This window comes from Blastomyces gilchristii, assembly GCF_000003855.2.
Source record: "Blastomyces gilchristii SLH14081 genomic scaffold supercont1.19, whole genome shotgun sequence".
In the NCBI taxonomy this organism is placed as follows: Eukaryota; Fungi; Ascomycota; class Eurotiomycetes; order Onygenales; family Ajellomycetaceae; genus Blastomyces; species Blastomyces gilchristii.
In genome coordinates this window covers 653404-672595 of record NW_003101664.1, presented here as the reverse complement: position 1 = coordinate 672595, position 19192 = coordinate 653404, and the positions used below count along the sequence as shown (strand labels likewise).

Genomic DNA, 19192 nt, shown 5'->3' with positions numbered 1-19192 from the left:
CTTTTTTAAATGAGTAAACAGTGTTATAAGCTTTCATGTCACAGTCTTAGATTCTTTCTGACTCTTTGAGCTTTTATTATGTGATTCATCTGTTGACTCTTTCACAGCAGCATCATGCAGCCTAGCTGAGTGATGATGAGATATCACTGTCTTTTCCTTATCTTAGCTTTTGACTGCTTTGTACATGGAAAGATAAAATGATAGTGTTGAAAGCTCATCTCTGAAGTTGTCAGAATTAAAGATTTCTGACTCATTCTCTGTTCAGAATTCTAACTCTTCACTCTCATCATTTTCTTTCATCTCATTCTTGTCTATCTTCTCTTCATCAGTCTTCTTATCTGTCTTCTTGCTCATTGCCTCATCTGTCTTCTCTTCTCTATCACTCATATGAAGAAGAGCATCACACTTCTTCTGACTTAACAACTGAAACAATTTCTCTAAGGTCAAGGCCTTTTTCACTATACTCACTGTGCCTGTCTTCATGGCTGTTAACTTCTTCTTAAGACTCATCATTTCTGTAGTCTAATCTTCTATATGTTGCAATTTTCACTAATTCTGCTATGTTCTTGTTGAAATTTTCATCTAACACATGATCACAAAATGATGTGAGAAATAAGAGAAGAATAAGAAGAAAGTGATTGTAATATATATATTGATGCAATCATTCATCTACACAATCTCAGTCTTCTGACCTCTATCACTCACAGAATCTTTCTTCTGTTACAATGAAACTTTCACTCTCATCTATCTCATCAAAGAATTCTTTCTCATTCAAGCTTCTTATAATTTCTTTACAATCTCTTTCTTTTCTTACAGCTGTTTTTAGATTAAAGAGCTTTCATCTTCTTCTTATCATTTCTTTTCAAGCTGTTCTTACATCTTTCATCCTTTGTATAAATAAGTAATTCTATTACTCAGACTTCTCTTTCTATGATATCTACAGTGTATGATTTCTTTCCAAGCTGTTCTTACATCTTTCATTCTTTGTATGAACAAACAATTCTTACATCTGATCATTCTTTGTATAAATAAGCAATTCTATCACTCAGTCTCCTCTTTCTATGATATCTACAGTATATATAAACAGACTAGCCTTCTGAACACTGTTCATCTCTTTGAGTCTAGTGCTCATGATATCTGTCATCTTCTTTCAACATCATTTTTTCCTTCTCCACAAATGCATTCTTTTGAATAGAGAGACTGTGATGTGCTTCCACCCTCTATTCAAGTCAATTCTCTATTCAACTCTAGCTTCTGCTTCATCTCTTACTGTTTTCTGAAGCTTCTGCTTCTATCTTCTCTCTCTGCTCTTTTCTTCATATGTGATTGCTTCTTCTATGAGAGCTTTCACTTCTTCTCTACAGAGCCTCTGTTCTTCTCTTTATAGGCAATCGCTCCTTCTACAAGAGTTAATCTCTATAAAACAATCACTGTATGTATAGGGCGTACGCTCATCTCCCATCTTTTAGAGAATCAGACGTGTTTTTACCCTTATATATGACTCTACATAGCGGCGTACGCTACAGTTTATATCAGTTTAATCACAGAGATAACAGAGAATAAAGCATCTGAAACATCTGCAGATATATGAGACTAAGTCATCTCAATCTCTGAGAACACTCAGAGATTAGATAAGATTAGTTTTAATGAACTGTTCACTGTAGTAATCTGAGCAGGTAAAGAGAGACAGTATAATACATGAGACAGAATTATAAGAGATGAAAGCTGCTGAACCTAGTTACTAAACACTATACTATATAGAGATTATGTAAAAGTAGTGACTAGCAGATAAAGAAAAAGTATAAGAAAAGAAAAGAGAATGATTTAAGAGATAATTAGACTGACCGTGTGACCGCGTCTGAGACCAGGACCAGAATATTTGATGATTTCATTACCAATTCAACTGATCCCATTACACTGTTTTAACATTAGATAGTAGTCTCATACTGTCTCAGTGAGACTTACTGTCTACTCTTGTCACATTTTCCAAATGAGACCATGATTTTCACTTCTCAATTTAAATTATTTTTATTGCTTTAAATGACTTTAAATCTCATTTGAGTGTTATCAAAAAGTGTTACTTTTTAAAAAATTAAAAATAGTCTAAAAAAAACCTTAAAATGTCTAAAAATAGTAACTTTATACTAAGAATGAGACTAAATGAAATTAAATGAGATCACTGTCTTATTTTTTCTAAGTTATGATCTCATTTTGAGATCTGATATATAGTCACTTTGCATGTTTTTTTAATGATTAGTTTCAGCGGGATTCATACTAAGAAATGTATAAGATCAGATCAAATGAAATCAAACGTGAAATTCATGATTTCAGCGGCCAGTCTAAATATACCTGTAATATTAAACTTTACAGTTATAAAAAGTTTCTTAATATCTGTAGACATTATAACTTCATATACAATAAAACTTATAATAATTTCTTCTAGAAAAATCAGTATTAGAAGAGAAGAAGAAAAAGAAAAAGACTTACAATCTTAATACTGTTAAGAAGAGAGATGATTCTCTGATATAAATAAACAATTATCTTACTATAAATATTTAAAATAAATATAATAATCAGTGTTTATAACTGAGCTTTAAATAGTTATATTATATACAGTCTTCATATAATAAATTATTCTAGAGATCAGTAAGAAGAGCAGAAGTATACATACTGAGAAACATAGTTTATCAAGTCTATATAACATCTTCTTGAAATAAGAAGAGCTAGTAACAGTTACAGAGATAGCAGAGACAGAAGTAGCAGAAGTGAGAGTAGCAAAAACAGAGATAGTGAGAGTAGAAGAATAGAATACAGAGACAAGTATAGAAGATTGAGAAGAAGTGACAGAGAGAGAAGAAGAAGTAGATATAGAAGATTGAGAAGAAATACTAGAAGAGATAGAGAGAAACATAGAAGATCTGACTATATATAATATGAGTAATTTCTTCATTATCACATTCTTCAAGTTCTTAATTAATAATTCAATATTGAGATATTCACTATTATCTGCAGATACAGATCTGTTAATATATAAAGATTCTATATAAATAAAAACAATCAGCATCTGTATTTATATAAAATCATATCAGAAAAACACAATCAGATGTCTACTGAGAAGAAAGAAGTTAAGAATGTATAAGAAGATAAAGAAGAAGTATCATTCATAATAATATATTCTGATAATTATTAAAAGAAAAACAAGTTCTGATTATATTTTATAATATATTATACTTACTGCTAATGAACTGCTCAGTATGAGTATTACAACAACACTTATTATAAGAACAGAGAGTTATCACTAGAAATATGTACAATATAATAGATGAACAGATTAGAAAGAACTTGATAAAGAGAAGAGAGTGTAGAAATCTTATATAAGATAATAACATTCAATAATGACAGTGACAGAGATGATGATTAAAGAATGAAAATATTAGTGAATAAGTAATGTAAAAATAGTAAAAGCTTCTCTGAGAGCAGCTTATGTCATGATCATGTAAGTGTGACTGAATCTGATAAGAGAGAATATGATTCAGAAGAATATACAACTGCTGAATAATAACACAGTCACTTCTGAACACACTTATGAATGTAAAGAGATCATAGCAGCCACTAATTAATTTAGTATAATGTATATAAGAAGCCGGCGTACGCCTGTAATTGTACACTGACTCAAGCCATCTTTGAATCACAATAGCAGATGATAAAGTGCTAATTATTATAACTAACTGAATAAGAAAGACTGTACAGCACTAATTACATACACATACTATGTATAAATTTGTGCAGAAACATCACATGTACAGATTCATCTATATAATAGTGATATTAATTAAAAACATCACTGAACATTAATTTACATGATATTAAATTATATAAAAAAGGTTATTACTGTGAAAGATACTTGCAGAATCTCTCTATTATAAGCTCTGCTTATATATAAGTATAATGAAAGAATAATAATAATAATAATAATAATTAAAAATATACAGATCATATACTTATCTTATACTGAATTATCATTATATAAAATACATAGTAACAGAAGTTTTAGACAGTTATAACTACTGTCTTAATACTCTGTCAGAGATTTATAATATATTTTATATAAGCTTACTCTATCACACTGCTACTAACTCATTCTCTTCTTAACTGACTTCTGACTGATAATTACCAGAGATTATAGAAGAAGATAATGAACTTGAGTAAGAGATTAAAGATATTTTTAATAAAAGATCTCACAGCTGTGACTGATAATATCTTATAAAATGAGTTAATTATAATCTTTCAATCTGAATCTCAGACTCTGTACTATCTGATACAGCAGCTCTTGACTGATAAGAACTATGCTTACTTCTAGAAAGAAGAGACTAATGCAGCAGACTGTGCTCAATTATAAGACTATTTTAATTACACTTCATAGATTTCTGCTAAAAGCTCTGATTCTCAGTCACTGATTCTCAGCTGAAGAACTCACAGAGTTTCTATTCTTTCACTCTAAAGCTTTATCTTATATGCATATAAATATTCACTCTGAATGCTGATTCTCACACTTTCTCTTTTTATTTTTCTTCTCTAATGTTTTTCACTTTTGTTATATAAGATCTATATATTAATACTGATCTATTCAGCGTAGGCCTCTTACAATAACTAAGAATTCAAATATATTCTTTATCTGAGACTAAATTTTTATTTGAAAAGTGAATCTGAGACCTTTAATATTTGAAATAAAGTGATTTAAGATTAATGTGATGAATATAAATCATGATCAGAAGTAATGCTTTTAGGCAATGTGACAACTGTAAAGTTTGATCCTGGTCCCAGACAGTCACACGTTGTAACTCAGCTTGAATACTATTTATACATTTAATCTCTACATTTATCTTTCTATCATGAATACTCCGTACTTCTAGTAGCTATCAGTACATATCATGCCAAGCTGCGAACCACTGAATAATCGCCTGCGAGCACTTATTCTTACACTGGAAGGGATCTGTGCCCATACGGGATCAGTCCTTTGAAACACGCGAGCGGCGTCTAAACAACGAAGATCGCACCCTATTCCTAAACTTTCTCCGAAGGGCATTACGCTGGATGCCAGAGGAGAGGCCAACAGCGGAGGAACTAGCTTATGATGATTTTCTCATGCAGCCGCTGGTGGAGTCTGGTGCAATTTCTTCTGAGGAAAGCTAGAGAGATTCATCTCCTTGCACTACATCTTGTTGATAGAACCAACCCCTACTTCTCAGATAGCATAATACTGGTTAATCGTCATTATCTGTTTGGGCTATACATTCGTTTGATCTGATTTGACAGGCATCTAGATTACCTTGATTTGTGGGCGACTCGATTTGATAGCCACATGATATTACATAAGGTGAAATAGACCCTTCTCTGCCTGGTAACTCCGTCCGTACTCATAAATTTCCTTCCCCCCGTCGTGATACGAAAGGATCGTAAATAAAAAGGGGATAAAAATCAAACAGAGAGGCGGAAGGTTTATGCTCGATTATTCATAACCTAATCTTCCACTTCCATCTCCCCATCCCCATCTCCATCTTCCTCCTCCTCTTCCCTGCCCTCTGAACTATCGATATCAAATACAGTATACCTTAACCCATCAGCGTACAAAACACACACAGCCCTTCTTCCCTTCCGCCCATTAACCTGCATCTCAGCTGGCTCCATACCCTCCTGCTGGAGGAAAGTATGCCGCACAAATTCCGCATGTTGTTCCGGGTTCGCGATATCTAGGTGCGTCACCTGCTCTGCGGGTACCACGGAATCTAGGGTAGCGGAAATCCCAGAACCATCTTCGCCTACTCTGATGTAATTAGGGTGGAATATAGCATTCGAGTTGGGGGTGTAGGGGAAGCTGGTGAGGTGAGTGTTTCCCGAGTCAGATAAGAGAAGCATTAATGTACCGTCTTCGACGAATTTTATCTCTGTGATATTACCTCGCTGTAAGTTGATTGCAGCGAGGAGCGTGGCTTTCGTTGAACTGACGCCGTTGATTGTATCGATGACAACTCGATATATATAAACTGTGCAAGAAATAAGACACGTAAATATCTGATAGGAAGGGTGAGGATCGGGATTTCATGTGTCTAGCGCTTACATATCCATGGGGAGCTTTTTGATTTCGACGCAATGTATACAGATGGGTACGTAGAGTCCTCGAAAGGCTAAGGATGCCAGTAATGTTAACAGTCCCGTCAAAATATCAAAGCATCGCCAGGGCTGAGAAAGTTCTTTTCAGCTTACCCCGAAATTCATCGTCATATCTACAACTCCCGCATCACAATCAGGCCCAAGAGACAACGGCGACCGGTGGAGGATACCTCGTCGCTGCGTCTCCGCAATCTGTGTGAACACCTTTTCACTCTGGAGTCGAAGACGAGAAGTCAGATCGCTCAGCAACGGCATATCGATCTGATCTGACCCTCTCTTATCCTGCTGCTGGAGTAATTTCTTATACGTTTCATAAAACGAGCTGTCTTGCCCTGTCGGCTCCCATCGGTTAGGAGGCGACTGTGCTGGGACAGGCTGGATGAAATCCTGTAGAGCACTGCGAGTCATTGCTCCTTGGATGTAGCTTAGTATCTGCCCGTGGTCGAGCGAATCGCTGCTCTCTGTTAGCTCTTCATAAGTCGCAGATAGCGGATCGGCAGCCTGCAGGTCAACCTCATGTTTCAACCATTTTGCAAATGCGGCGAACTCTCGAAGCTCACGGCTACTATGTATGAGTACTTTATGGGAGAGTAGGTTAAGGCAGTCCACAGTGTCTTGGCATTTCTCAAGGTCTGTAGTTTCCAGCCCGAGAATCGGGCTGAGCTTGTGGAATTTTGAGAGCCCTATTAGCCGGCTCAGGAGGACTCCACATCTTTCCAGTGCTGGCAAAAGGCATTCGTGGATCAGTCGTCTCAGTGCCTCGTAGCCGGATGTAACTGCCTTCTCCCAACGTTTATAGCCCTAAATATGAGTTAAAAACTACATCTATAGTATGATTTATACAGGATTACTTACATACCCTATCGCCAAGGACGTCTACGAGAAACTCCTTCAGTGGTTGGAAGCAGTCTCCAGTCACAAGTAGGTGGTATGCGGCTGTCACAAAATCGCACGCGCACTTGTCTTGTAAATCTTCTGTTACATTCCGGATATACCGCCCCGGAAGATCCTGAGCATTTTTCCACTCGAGTTGTATCTGTGCCTGGACTTGCTTGATATACCGTAGCAAATTTTGTAACTGCGTGATTTTCGATGCGAGGAGCGATAAGTACCTTCCGGATTTCGTGATAAATCGCAGATCGAGAGTGACAAGACGCAAACCATTTCCCGTGGAGAACAAAAGGGAATGTGTAGAGCTAATGGGATGAGAAGCGTGAAGTAGAATCTTGCTAGCGGTAGAGCCTCCAAGAGAGCTCCCAACATGAAACGAGCCAACATCGAAGCAGTCAAATATCCGTAGATGAATAGTGCCGTCGTCGAAGCCAGCTAACAAGACATCGACAAAGTCACCTGTGTTTTTATTGGTTGCATGAAAGATGGAATCAATCGATGCTCGAGACCCAAAGACATCGTCGCTACGGAAGATGTATTAGCGAGAGAGAAAAAAAAAAAAATATCACCTGAGCATATTGCAACACAAAACCAAAATGAAAGGCTCACTCATTCCCCGTAGACGGCAACGTGCTCAATTTAGGCAAAGACCGTTCCATATCTAGCATAGCCAGCTCGCGCGGCAAATCCGCCTTCAACTGCGCGATTTTCGACAACTGCATTTCCGTCGATAGAAGATCATCAACGGTAAGCCTTCCTTCCGCATCCTGAAGGCTTTTCAATGCGCTCTTGCCATCGGTAAAGTTCATTCCCCAGCCAAGGCAAGAAACCGATAGGGCGGGGCCCGCTGGAAATGTGGGAGAAGATGTCGGTGCGGACGCAGTTGAAAAAGATGCCGCTGAGGGACCACATGGTAATTGATGTACGGTCTTGCCGCTATACGCACTTAAGATGCGGATGATGTTGTCAGAACAGACGACGGCGAGGAGATGACCTGGTTGTACCTGTTAGGTTCGGAACGTAATGTAGGGAACTCGCAGGCGAATGAAAGTATAAAATTGGACATATAATATTTTAATCCGTAAATAGTAGAAGAAAAAAAAGGAAATACACCCCTTACCGCTGCCCTTCCACTTGATCCTTCGTACTTCGCCTCCACCACGGCCACGTCCACCCTCACCATAAACACCCCCAAACACCCGCTGCCCATTCAGCCTGAAAACATCCACTCGTTCATCCACGCTAGTCACCGCGACCAGGTCCATTGTTGGACAGTACGCCATTGATCCGGGCTTGCATTTTGACGTGAGCGTTTTCTCAGCGACTGATGCCAACTGAGGCAGGTGTGGGGAGTCCATCATGGTCCAATGGGCCAGTTTGAAGAGGGTAATAGGGAGAAAAATGAAACGTGAAGACGATGGAAAAAATTGGTTATTCTAAGCTCCTCATGCCCGTGATCCTGACGTATCACTATGTTCTTCTTGACCCTATTCCACGCGCTCTAATTGGGTTTAGGAGTCTGGATGAAATGGTGCTGACTTTCCATTGAGATTAATTGGGAGGTTTTGCCTGTGGGAATCTAGGCATGATCGTGTAATTATTTAATTAGGGGTGTTGGATCTATAATGGCACTGTGTTGTTGGGGGGAATGAAGTCAAAAACTGTGTTGAAGTGTTGTGTTGAGAAGATCAGGTGTTAACTAAGTTAACTTACGTGGTTGCGCCCACAAAAATTCCGAATATAGATAGTTTTATATTTGCATCTCATTAGCAGCAGCGATGCCATTTGCACACATGTCAACATCACAACAGCAAGCGCGTAACGGTATTGTATATTTTTAATTCCACTTTCAAACTGCTCCATTATTTCTCCATCAAGAGCTTAAAAGTTAATTAGCTATAGCCTATTCTACGCCATTTTAAATGAGGAGCACAAAGAGCAAATATATCTAGGAAGCAGAGATGTAATGTACAGAGGGTTGAAAGAATTCCAACCCACAGATCATAAAAGCCTCTATTATTGATATTATTCTTATATTAACAATGTTTCCAATCCCCTATAACATGTATATATAGGGTAGCCATTATGCGAATCGCAAATCGATGTAATGTTGCCTTAAGTTACTTCATCCCTGTATAACCGGAGAGAACGCCCAAACTCCTTCCTAACAACATAACCGATTAGGACTAGATAGAAAATCCAAGCAAGCTAAAATGAGATATGGTCTATAATGACGATACGGAAAAGAAGGCAAGAAATACAGAAGACATGCCAACAGATGTATGGTGACGCCTTCCGGTGACTCCTTATTCGCGAAGAGATGGGAGTCCATGTATGATCGCATGATGCGAACGATATATTGATAAAAAATTAAAAAAGGAAAAATGAATAAGCGCTAAGAGTTATATCTTCTGGGGAAATGTTGCACTATTATTTAACAACTCTTCACCGCGTTGTCCTCGATCACACCGCCCAAGTAACTCAACTCATCCATTAAATCCTGCATCGTAGACGACTTGACAGAGCAGTTTTTTGGCCGCCGCTGTTCGTCGCCGCCACGACTCGAGATTTGCTCACTGTCCTTGTTGTTCAGCTGGCCACGGCGATTTGCAGGGTTTGCGCGGGGAGTGCGGAGCTCGGGGTTATCGTCCATAACGAATGAATTGGTCTTGGGTGTAAAATTGCTATGTTTTAATATTAAGCTCGTCCAGGAAGGGGTTGCGGGGTGTGCATCACTAGCTTTCCGGCCGTGGTTGGTGGTTTTATCGGCTTTGGGGCTCCATCGTTCGACTTCATTGCCGGGAGAATTGGAGATGTAAAGGGCGGATAGGCCAAGGTCTCCAGAGCAAGACCCGGAAGATTTAGACTCGCGATGCTGGTGCGCGCTGTTTATATATACGTTGGGCTGCGGGGATGTATTCGAAGCGATATCAGAGAGGGATGAGGGGGGAGCAGATGGATCGGTCAGTGCGGCTTCGAATGCCACCTCATTGTCTTCGTAGGCGGTAGAGGAGAATGTATTGTCGTTATTAAATGTCGATGCAGATGTCATAGAGCAGGGTGAAGCGTTATCTGTATCTGTACTGTATTCTGAGAAGCGACTGCCACCGGGCTGGAGGAAAGAGTCCGGAGAGTACGAGTTATCGGGAGAATCAGCAGTGAAGTCGGAGAAGTGGCTCTGGAGGTATTCTTCGTCGCCAAGGGAAAGATGCGCCGTTTCTGCTGAGTGAAATTCCGCGTCGATGGCGGAAGTCGGGCTGTGCGGGAGGCTTGGCAAACGTTTCCCATTCAGGCCCAGCGGAGATGACGTTTCTGGACCAAGCATGTCACCTCCCGATTGATGTGGAACAATAACCCTGGGCGTACTTTGTTGAGCCACCGACTCTTGATACGGATCGATGTCAAGGTAGCGGGTTCGTTCGGTCGCTCCAGAGTCAAGTCTATGAGCCAATGGATCCTCAACGGCCCATGTGTTTTTCAAAGGTGATGGCCTCCGGCTTTCTCCAAGGAATTGATTCCGACTGGAATACTCGCAGGGCTCATATCCATCGGCAACATAAGAATTTTGGGGGAGGGGCAAAGGTTTGTTGAGACTGTCCGCAATACTCCACGTGGGAGATAGGTTATTGCAGTGCGTGATTGAGTACGATTCTGGTTCGGGTACTCTTATGATATGACTTTTCTCTATTTTATGGTGACGGCGGCCTCTGCTCTCCTCGTTCTCACCGAACCGCGGAGAGGTAAAGTTCAGGATGGCGGATCGCAGAGAATTAGCCTTGGGGGAATGGTTAATTGAGATTTTTAGGTCTAGAGATAATTTGCCTCCAACACGGATTCTTCGTCGTGTTGATAGGGCGCGAGGATGGGAAAATCTTCTTTCGTTAACGGGGGGTAGGGAGGATCCGGAAGAAAGGGGGGATGTTAAACCGTAGCCTGTACGCATGAGCTTTGCTGGCGATGTAGTGAGACGAGGTAAAGCGGGCCTAGGTGGAGCTCTCGGGTTCATATATTTGTCGGCAGGATCCATAGTTTCATGGTTGGATATTCGGGAGCCGGGCCTGGTACCGCGTCCAGGATGTGTTTGTGACGATGGCAAATGGATAGGAACATTGAGAACGTTCAGAGGTTGACCTGGCAAAAGCGCACACGAAGTAGTCACTGGCTCGGCCTCATTGAAGAAATCAACTTCATTGTCAAGTTGGTACTATGATTATTGGTTAGCGGTCTACGTTTCTGGAGTTCCTACATGATAATTTAACTCACATAATACCAATATGTACCACCCATCCTCAGACCGCCATCCCTTCCTGGAGCCGATGGTGTGGTTTCGCCATCACATATGATATTGGTAAAGGTATGGCATCCTTTCCAATGGCCCCTGCCCATCCGACTGTCTTTCTCCATCGGATATGCCCTCGTGAAATTGTCCCATGATCCAAACAGCTTGACAGATCTAGTATTTGGGGGAGTGCGGCTGGTTCTCCGTCAGTAGCAAGCCAAAAAGACAGCAAAGACAAGTCAATCTTACACAAGAAATGTCATCAAAGTCGTGCATGAGCTGTTCATGTTTGCGTCGAGCTATGCAAAAGGAGTGTACATAGAGAAGCGATTGGAATTGCCCGAGAACGAATTGAGCGCTGAAGGAGTGTAATCTGGATCCAGCCAGCCAAAGCTCCCGAAAGAAAAAGAAAAACAGTTCTCCTTCCCCTAACGAAACCCCAAGATCGATCTAGACGAAAAAACGAAGGGCCCGGTCGGTTGGATATCAACATTTATACATCCTAGCAGATATACTATCTTATATATACAAATGCCTCGAATATATTTAAACCGGCCAAGACGCAGCCCACGCCAATTCACGAGCCCTCGAGTCGCGCCAGCACCGATTCTATTTTGGGTATCTGGTTTCAACCCGGTAACGACGTGCCTCTGGATGAAATTCTGGCACGCAAGCAAGGCCGGTGGTCAAGGTTCGAGGGGATCCAATGATCGGGCCGGGCGATGGCGGAAGCGCTCCAGATTTGAATGGGGATTTAATTATGCAAGGGAATTCCTGGCGCTTGCTGAGGGAGCAAATGGGATGGAATACTCAAGTTAGTTCAAAAGATACTCTTGGACATGCCAGGAGATGAGCTTATATTTTGAAAGAAACAAACGCTCCCCAGGGACAGGCGTCTGTTGAAACGAAAAGAGCACAGCCATATATGAAAATGTGGAAACTCGGTATTGGCCCAAATATGATGAGAAATAGACCAGCATTTTAGGTGTGGCTTTGGTGCCACTGCTGATGGATAGGTATCGTCACTGGCCAACGAAGTAGACTTTTATTATTTTCGCAAAACTTAACAAGAGGACAAAGCTGACGATCGGGAGGCTGGAGCTGGCCTCATAGAGTCATAATTCCAACCAGTCTATGAACTAGTTAAACACCCAAGGTCTGAGCAGTCGTACTACAGAGCGCGGAGTGGACCAGCGGCCCACCAGGGCTGGCCCTGATCAATGACGACGTGATCACGGATTTCACAGCCGATGCGGACGTTTCTCACCCACCCGGAATCTATAGCATGTCGTTTTCTGCGGGACAATAATAATCGTCGCTATCATCGCAAAGAATCATACCTCTGTACTCCGTACTTCCTGCGAACGGTCCGAATCCATGAAGCGCCGCATCCTGATGAGTAGTCCAGCGCTGACCCCTGTTTAGAGCAATAGTTGGGGCCACGTTTGGTAGGCTGAGAAGCTGTGGTGCGGTGCTAAAGCCAATAAATTACCGGAGCATGGCTAGATAGATGCTCGTACGGTGAAATTCCCAACCCGGGCTCCAAACACATTCCAGCAATTGGGCGCCAGTTTCGGTAAAATGAGGGAGAAAGCGGCGGCGGAGGTCGGTTTGTTTTGTTTCAAGTTTCAAGCAAGGAAACTTACGGCGGTTATTCAAACTGCAGCATGCCATCAAAAATAGGTACAGTGTAAATATAGATAACTAGTATTTAGTCAACCTTCTCCGTGCCTGCAGGAGAGAGTAATCCGTCCTTCGTACCCTACCCCGCGGAGAGTCTCCTATCTTCTTGTTTGAACCTCAGCCTGGGGACATCAGCAAAGGCCCACTTGGCTGTCCCCAAGCCAGTCAATAATCGCCTGCTGTCGTGAGGCTATGAGAACTGAGATGGCAAAATGACTGGCAAATCAGCAGGCGGCATTCATCCAGGCTCGTTTTGCGTTCAAGTTACCCAAGCCACAACATGGCCGCGGACGACGCTAATGTGGGAGTGTCAATTGGGTGCTTCGGACCCTAGATAGGGGTCGGTTCCCGGATAGCTGCGACAGGAACTTTGGCGCCACGATATTGGCATATTTAAATTGTTAACCTCGTAGCACGGTAGCAGTACTCTGAACGCAGCGTACATCTGTATGTTTGCCTTTATGGTTCTGGGGAGGAGTTCCAACTGAGGGTTTTTGTTTTCCTTTGCGGCGTGTCGCGTGTTGCCGAGGTTCAGCATTTAACGCGATGATGCTCTGATGATTTTGCAGAGTAACTACGTAGTACAGAGTAGACACAGGGAAATTCCCATTAATTGATTGATTGATCGTCAATAATTGCACTAGTTACCTGTTGCTAGCGAGAGAGTTTCATGTCTCTCAATTTAATATACTTCCATTCTGCGCAGTCCGCACAGACTAGGGAGTAATTACTCCGTAACTATTTGATTCCAGAATAGCCAAAATGTTGCCATGGACTATTCATCATCAAAGTCGACTTTGCCAAACTCCCCTTGTCTCTCAGCTCAAGTCAGCAAGTATCTAGTATTTCGCAAATTATTTCGGTTCTCAGCCCCGGATATCCGTACGAAAAGACCCCGGCATGGCATATCCTGCTGCGAATTGCACAGAAAGGTCGTGCCGTACCCTCTGGTCTGAGATATATTTTAAAGTCTTGTACAAAAAATGTTGTGCTGACGATATGCCGTGGTGACATTACCATTGCATATGGGTGGAGAATTAATTCTGTCTCCGATTGATGAGGAGAGCGAGAAAGAAACGCTGCCGAAAATATCAAATTCCATACATATCCTGACCCTTTGAAAGCCAAAAATTCTTGGTGATCTTTTTCTGCTTGGTTCCATGGGGTATCGGGTATATCAAGCTTGAACGCGGCCTCTCCGGCATAACGGGAAGGCGAAAATATTTTCTACGACGAACCTGTCAGCGCAACAGGCGGTACCTGAGCAACAGTATCTGCTATCTGCTTGTGCAGTGTTCGTACGTAGGTACAGGAGGGCTTCTTCCTGCTGCATATCATTAATTACACAAGACAACATCGCTTGTGTCCTGTCATTCCGGAATTGGAAAATGAAACATTTCCATTTTCTACATGTGTGATTGGGCCTGCACATGCACTTTTTCAGAAACTGATTCTGGTTGCATACTTGTTTTCTGATTATTGCTGCTATTTGTCGCCAATTTCTGGTGCATGGATTACGAATTACAAGGCGCTAGTTACTCATTTGGTATTCTTCTTTTTTTCTCTGTTTTTCTGATAGCATTTATATGGAGACTGACTGACGATTGGTTGATAGGCAGTGAACGTCCTCTGGTAGCGATTTAGCTATCTCGAGAGCAGAGACTTGAAAAGTTATAAGGCAAAATTATATGAATATGACGGTATGAGATATCTACAACAGAAGTGATAAGAAAATGACATTGTTTTTAAGTGTTGGAAGTGCTCAGGGCACCATTCGATACGAATACAAGATCCGAATACGAGGGAATCAAAAATCTGAGGGGATCCTTCACCCAATAATAACCGAAATGAAAATAAAGCAAGTTGGGATGAGTAAATAAATACGTGATAAACCTGTTAAGGTATCCCGGAATGGGAACAAAGGAGGAAAAAGGGAAGAAAGAAGGACGGAAGAAAGAAATGGAGGAACCACTATCTGCCCCCCGCTTTGGAAACAGCTTGTCGGTCGTATCTCTTATCAACCCCTCCCAGCATGATCTTCAAAATCGTGTTCGATGTAAGGGCGGCCCCGCTCCACGGTGCTGTATCAACGATGTCCCGAATGTCGTATCGCTTGTGTAGGATATCATCGAGGCTCTGGAGCCACTTCTTCGCGGATGGATCATCGCCAACTTGCACAAATTGGATCCCCACTTGCCACGGTTTCGCGTCGCATTTGTCCAGCCGTCTCGCTGCGTTGACCACCACCGTTTCCACATCGTCAGTGGGGATGCCATCTGTGATCACGATGATGTTAATCGGTTTAACAGGTGACCCGCTAAATCGGCTAGAAGGAGCTGCCTTCGACATATCTTCGACGCGTTTCAGATACGGTTTGAGGATGTCATACAGTCGAGCTCCCACGGGCGTTCGTCCCGATGGATGAACCCGATCAAAGAGCTCGTTAACAGCAGCGGATGTTTTGATTCTCAGGAAGCCTCCGGTTGCTGGCTCCGCCCAGTTATTTTCGTTCAAGAAGTATACATCCACGCCATCGTCGTCAAACTCGGCGCAGATTGGAGCTATAGCTGCGATTGTTTCTCTGGTTTCGTGCCATCTGGAGCCTATCATGCTTCCGCTGTCGTCGACAACGAGGATGGTGTCGAAGTCACGAAGAAAGGCGTATGGCGAGGTATCAGCGGCGCATTCCTGAGCGTATTCTATGGTCTCATGACTTCGTACGCTGTATTGCTGATCTCTTTCCGTGGGCGAGTAAGCTGGTGGCAGATCAAGATGAGGTGATTGGTCTTGCGAAGACGCCGGTTGATTCGCCCAGTCATATATCTTGCTCTTCCCCTTCTCCGCCCGCTTGATCCCTTTCCTCAAGGAGCGCATGAAGCCGGACATTTTCTTTCTTTCTTTCTTCCTTTGTTGATATATGGCAGTTGGTTGTTTGAAAGTCGGACAAGCATATACGCGCGAGATGTAGAAAAAAAATAGATCGAGTTTATCGATTTATCAAGTAGTGTATAATAGGAGTTGACAGTAGACAGAATTTCAAAAGTCCTCTGAAAGTGTTAGCATGAGAACCACAACGGTTGACTACTGATTTAGATGGTAAAGGAGTGAAATTGAATCATAAAGAAACGACAAAAAGTGGGACAAGCTCCTCTATTTTATATACCACTTTTTTCTAATGGCCTGAAGCAGTGAGGCAGATTCCGTTGCGGGAGGTCATGCATGTTCTGCATGGACGGTGCAGCCCTAAGCCACTGCGTCTTGCCCTGATTGGTGCTGGCATAGCCCTAATTCGTGCTGTCAGGTCGCCTTGTCGTCAACCTCCCTGGACGCGGGGCTATCCAGAGGTGTTATTTAACAAGAGTTTATTTGTTAAGGTGGATTCGTGAATATTCCCTACTTGAAAGCCCGGTACGGCAGAATCTGGGCGTCTACATGTCGCTGGTTCGATGGCAGGACTTCTGAACCTGAACCAGCCCACCTCCATCCATCCAACCGGTCTCTGAAACGTAGCAAGGCCGAGAAGGCATTGTGACCATCGAGGCCTGGAACTTTCCTGGGACAACCTCACGCACTTTCAGTTGATCTATTAACCATTACATCCATGATGGAGAGATTTGCCGAACTCTATTAGTTCTACAAGCGTAGCCAACACACTACTACCCACCGCCCACCCGGCTTGCATGCGTGTATAATTTCGCCTTATCAAGAAAGAATACATGCGAAGGCATACCTATATACACCCCTCGCTGTTATCGGAAATATCCTACCTTTCATTACTCTAGCATCCCCGCCCAGCCAACCACCAACAGCATGGCTATGAACCCACAAGTCCAATTTGGATTTATCAGCGTCCTGCCCCGCGAGATCCGAGACTCGATTTACCTCGAGCTATAGCACTCCTACAAACTTCCCCCACATATCCTATGGCATAGCAACTTTACCAACGCCAACAATTCACATCTCTGCCGTTGGCAATGTACTACAGAGTACCAAGTGGAAGACCAGCTACAGCAGGACATCGAGGCGTTAAGGAATCAGCTTGGTGTTCCCCTTGATCACCATAAGATAAATGTTGAATACAGCCGCCGGCTCAAATCCCCCTATTTGAATCCCTCGGCTTGCGGCGAACTTGCTGCGGAATTACACGGTGATCAGGCAATGTGTACATTTTCGGTTTCGGGAGTGACTTGTGAGAAGAAACGGCAGCGAGGAAACAATGATGTCCCGACCCGTAGTGCTTATATACCCATGCTGTTATAGTGCAAAATTATGTGTGTATTCGGGAGAGCATGACTCCTTCAAGTAGTGAGGTATTGTACGTATGCTAACCTGCTATAGCTCCTCGGAATGCCTGTTATCGATATATGGGTCGACAACGTTTGTACTCGCCGACATGCGATCTCTCCAGGCCTTCAGTGGATACTGTGAGAAACCGCCTCTTCTGAAGAAAATTCAGGGAAGTTATTTCACCTCCCGCTCTCCTCAGATGCACTAAACACCTGGAGGTGTCATTAACTCCGAACTTCTCCCTGGCGCAGGCCTGCGCAAGATCCGGATCTCCACAACCCTCAGGAACTCTCCACGACGTCTATGACTTTCATTGGCTGTTTCTTGATCGGCTCTAGTGCCTTAGGAGTATCAAAATCCGGATTACTGCCCATGCACATGTGGTCATCGTGGACAAATACCGCTGCTTTACCTCTGTTGCTGAACCCGGCGTTAACGCTTTGAAAAATGCTATCCTATTTTGTAAAGGTTGGCTCTGTCACTATCAGCGCACCCTTAAGCAAAGACATCCTGCCTAAAGATGGGTATGTTGAAGAAGATATAACCCAATCGAGCGTTCACCTCTGGAAAAGAGGCGCTGGTGACAAGTTACATCCGCGCCTATGGCCCATGCGTCCTGGCAACCCAGGTGAGGGTCAAATATATTCTGGTACAGTTAGGTATGTTCACGCGCTCGTCCTACCAAGGTGGAAGTTGTTGACTAGTTATGACATTATATAAACGGGTCGCCATAGAGAGGTACGGGCGGGTGGAACGATTATAAACTGAACAAGTGGGAAACGGAGAACGTCAACACACGCCCCCTTATTTAGGAAGATCGACTGTACAATCCCGTTCATAATTGGCGTACGAAGTGTCCTATGAACTTGACAGGCAAGCCAGGTTTTAGATGCAATTGCGAATAGTACCCTATCCTGTAAATGTTCGAGGGATAATCAACATCCTGAATTTCGTCTTGAATTTCGTCAAACGTGACACAAGTTCCCTTAAACACCATCTCAAACGGACTAAAGTCAAGAGATGATCCATCAGGATCGTTGACGTCTAGAGATATATTCCACCTCTGAGGCCAGTCAGTCGATGTTATGCCCACTGCAAGATTATCACTAACATGTCTAGTATAGCTTTCCTTGGAAGAGGATTTGCCTCTGGGTCATCAGACCTCAGGGGTACGGTAATACCCAAGGGGATAACTTCCGCGCGCCCACGGTTGGGCAGTATCACATCTTCACCGTGTCCCACAAGATTTGAGACAAGTTCGGCCCCGGTTTTGACATGCATTTATGGCAGCCCTTTACATCCTCGCTCACATCCACCGCCTTCAGCGAGAGAGCTTTCTCTCAGTAGGAGTGAATAGTAGGCGCAAGAGTAAAAGATTATAACGTACTACTATTCCCTTCGCTAAACACAGCCTCGTTTCATCATTGATCAATTCGTTCCTCAGATCAGTGGAGGGAGACTAAGGGTGAGTCCGTAACGAGCCATGCTTCGGTATGGGTGCCATTGAAGTAGGATAGATTCGGGCGGTGCCAACAACACTGCTAACACGCGACACAACACATCGATTATTGCCCGTCTTTGAAACTAGGGAGTGTAAGTTGTGACCTTCCATTTCGGGTGTGATGCGAGTCCAACCAAATTCCCCTCTCCACTTTTGAACATCTGTGCTAGCGCGAGGGTGTTGAACTTGAAGTTGGCGGACCTGATAAATCATAGTAAGCTAAGATAACCCAGTAAACCCTGGTTAAGATGAAAGCTAGCATCCAGAGCCTCTCGCGGATCTATTCGCCTTCAGTATATATCGTTTTGCCATGACAAAAAAGGAGGTCCTCCAAGCATCTGAAACCAGCCTGGGCTTCTTGTGGGGCTGGATTAGATAAC

The 19192-nt window shown here is 42.8% G+C and overlaps 5 protein-coding genes across 5 annotated transcripts; 1 reads left to right on the top strand and 4 right to left on the bottom strand.

Annotated features, from left to right (window-relative positions):
• Positions 1-261: 261 nt before the first annotated feature.
• Positions 262-513, bottom strand: BDBG_17624 (uncharacterized protein; the record flags this gene model as incomplete). Its single annotated transcript, XM_031725305.1, has 1 exon — positions 262-513. The coding sequence occupies one exon, from the start codon at positions 511-513 to the stop codon at positions 262-264; it is 252 nt and encodes an 83-aa protein (XP_031580216.1).
• Positions 514-4813: 4300 nt separating this feature from the next.
• On the bottom strand, positions 4814-8766 carry BDBG_07507 (anaphase-promoting complex subunit 4). The gene is made up of 6 exons (XM_002622059.2): positions 8183-8766; positions 7672-8056; positions 7031-7586; positions 6265-6972; positions 6119-6185; positions 4814-6044 (listed from the first exon to the last, which is right to left on the bottom strand). Exons 1-6 carry the CDS (start codon positions 8421-8423, stop codon positions 5521-5523), a joined length of 2481 nt encoding a protein of 826 aa, XP_002622105.2. The 5' UTR covers positions 8424-8766; the 3' UTR covers positions 4814-5520.
• A 114-nt stretch (positions 8767-8880) lies between these two features.
• BDBG_07506 (uncharacterized protein) lies at positions 8881-13527 on the bottom strand. The gene is made up of 3 exons (XM_031723119.1): positions 11591-13527; positions 11326-11536; positions 8881-11266 (listed from the first exon to the last, which is right to left on the bottom strand). The coding sequence occupies exons 1-3, from the start codon at positions 11626-11628 to the stop codon at positions 9497-9499; spliced, it is 2019 nt and encodes a 672-aa protein (XP_031580215.1). The 5' UTR covers positions 11629-13527; the 3' UTR covers positions 8881-9496.
• Positions 13528-14432: 905 nt separating this feature from the next.
• BDBG_07505 (uncharacterized protein) lies at positions 14433-19109 on the bottom strand. The gene has a single exon (XM_031723118.1). The coding sequence runs from the start codon at positions 15908-15910 to the stop codon at positions 14996-14998; it is 915 nt and encodes a 304-aa protein (XP_031580214.1). The 5' UTR covers positions 15911-19109; the 3' UTR covers positions 14433-14995.
• Positions 16336-18259, top strand: BDBG_17623 (uncharacterized protein). Its single transcript, XM_031725304.1, has 2 exons — positions 16336-17295; positions 17363-18259. Exon 2 carries the CDS (start codon positions 17759-17761, stop codon positions 18029-18031), a length of 273 nt encoding a protein of 90 aa, XP_031580213.1. The 5' UTR covers positions 16336-17295; positions 17363-17758; the 3' UTR covers positions 18032-18259.
• Positions 19110-19192: the final 83 nt, after the last annotated feature.

Coding starts and splice junctions, on each gene's coding strand:
- BDBG_07505 (XM_031723118.1), bottom strand. CDS start 15,910: ATGTCCGGCTTCATGCGCTCCTTGAGGAAAGGGATCAAGCGGGCGGAG.
- BDBG_07506 (XM_031723119.1), bottom strand. CDS start 11,628: ATGAACAGCTCATGCACGACTTTGATGACATTTCTTGT. Junction 11,537..11,590: donor ACTTTGATGACATTTCTTGT/GTAAGATTGACT, acceptor ACGGAGAACCAG/CCGCACTCCCCCAAATACTA. Junction 11,267..11,325: donor GTGGTACATATTGGTATTAT/GTGAGTTAAATT, acceptor CAATAATCATAG/TACCAACTTGACAATGAAGT.
- BDBG_07507 (XM_002622059.2), bottom strand. CDS start 8,423: ATGATGGACTCCCCACACCTGCCTCAGTTGGCATCAGTCGCTGAGAAA. Junction 7,587..7,671: donor TTGCCGTCTACGGGGAATGA/GTGAGCCTTTCA, acceptor CATCTTCCGTAG/CGACGATGTCTTTGGGTCTC. Junction 6,045..6,118: donor AAAAAGCTCCCCATGGATAT/GTAAGCGCTAGA, acceptor TTTCTTGCACAG/TTTATATATATCGAGTTGTC.
- BDBG_17623 (XM_031725304.1), top strand. CDS start 17,759: ATGCTATCCTATTTTGTAAAGGTTGGCTCTGTCACTATCAGCGCACCC.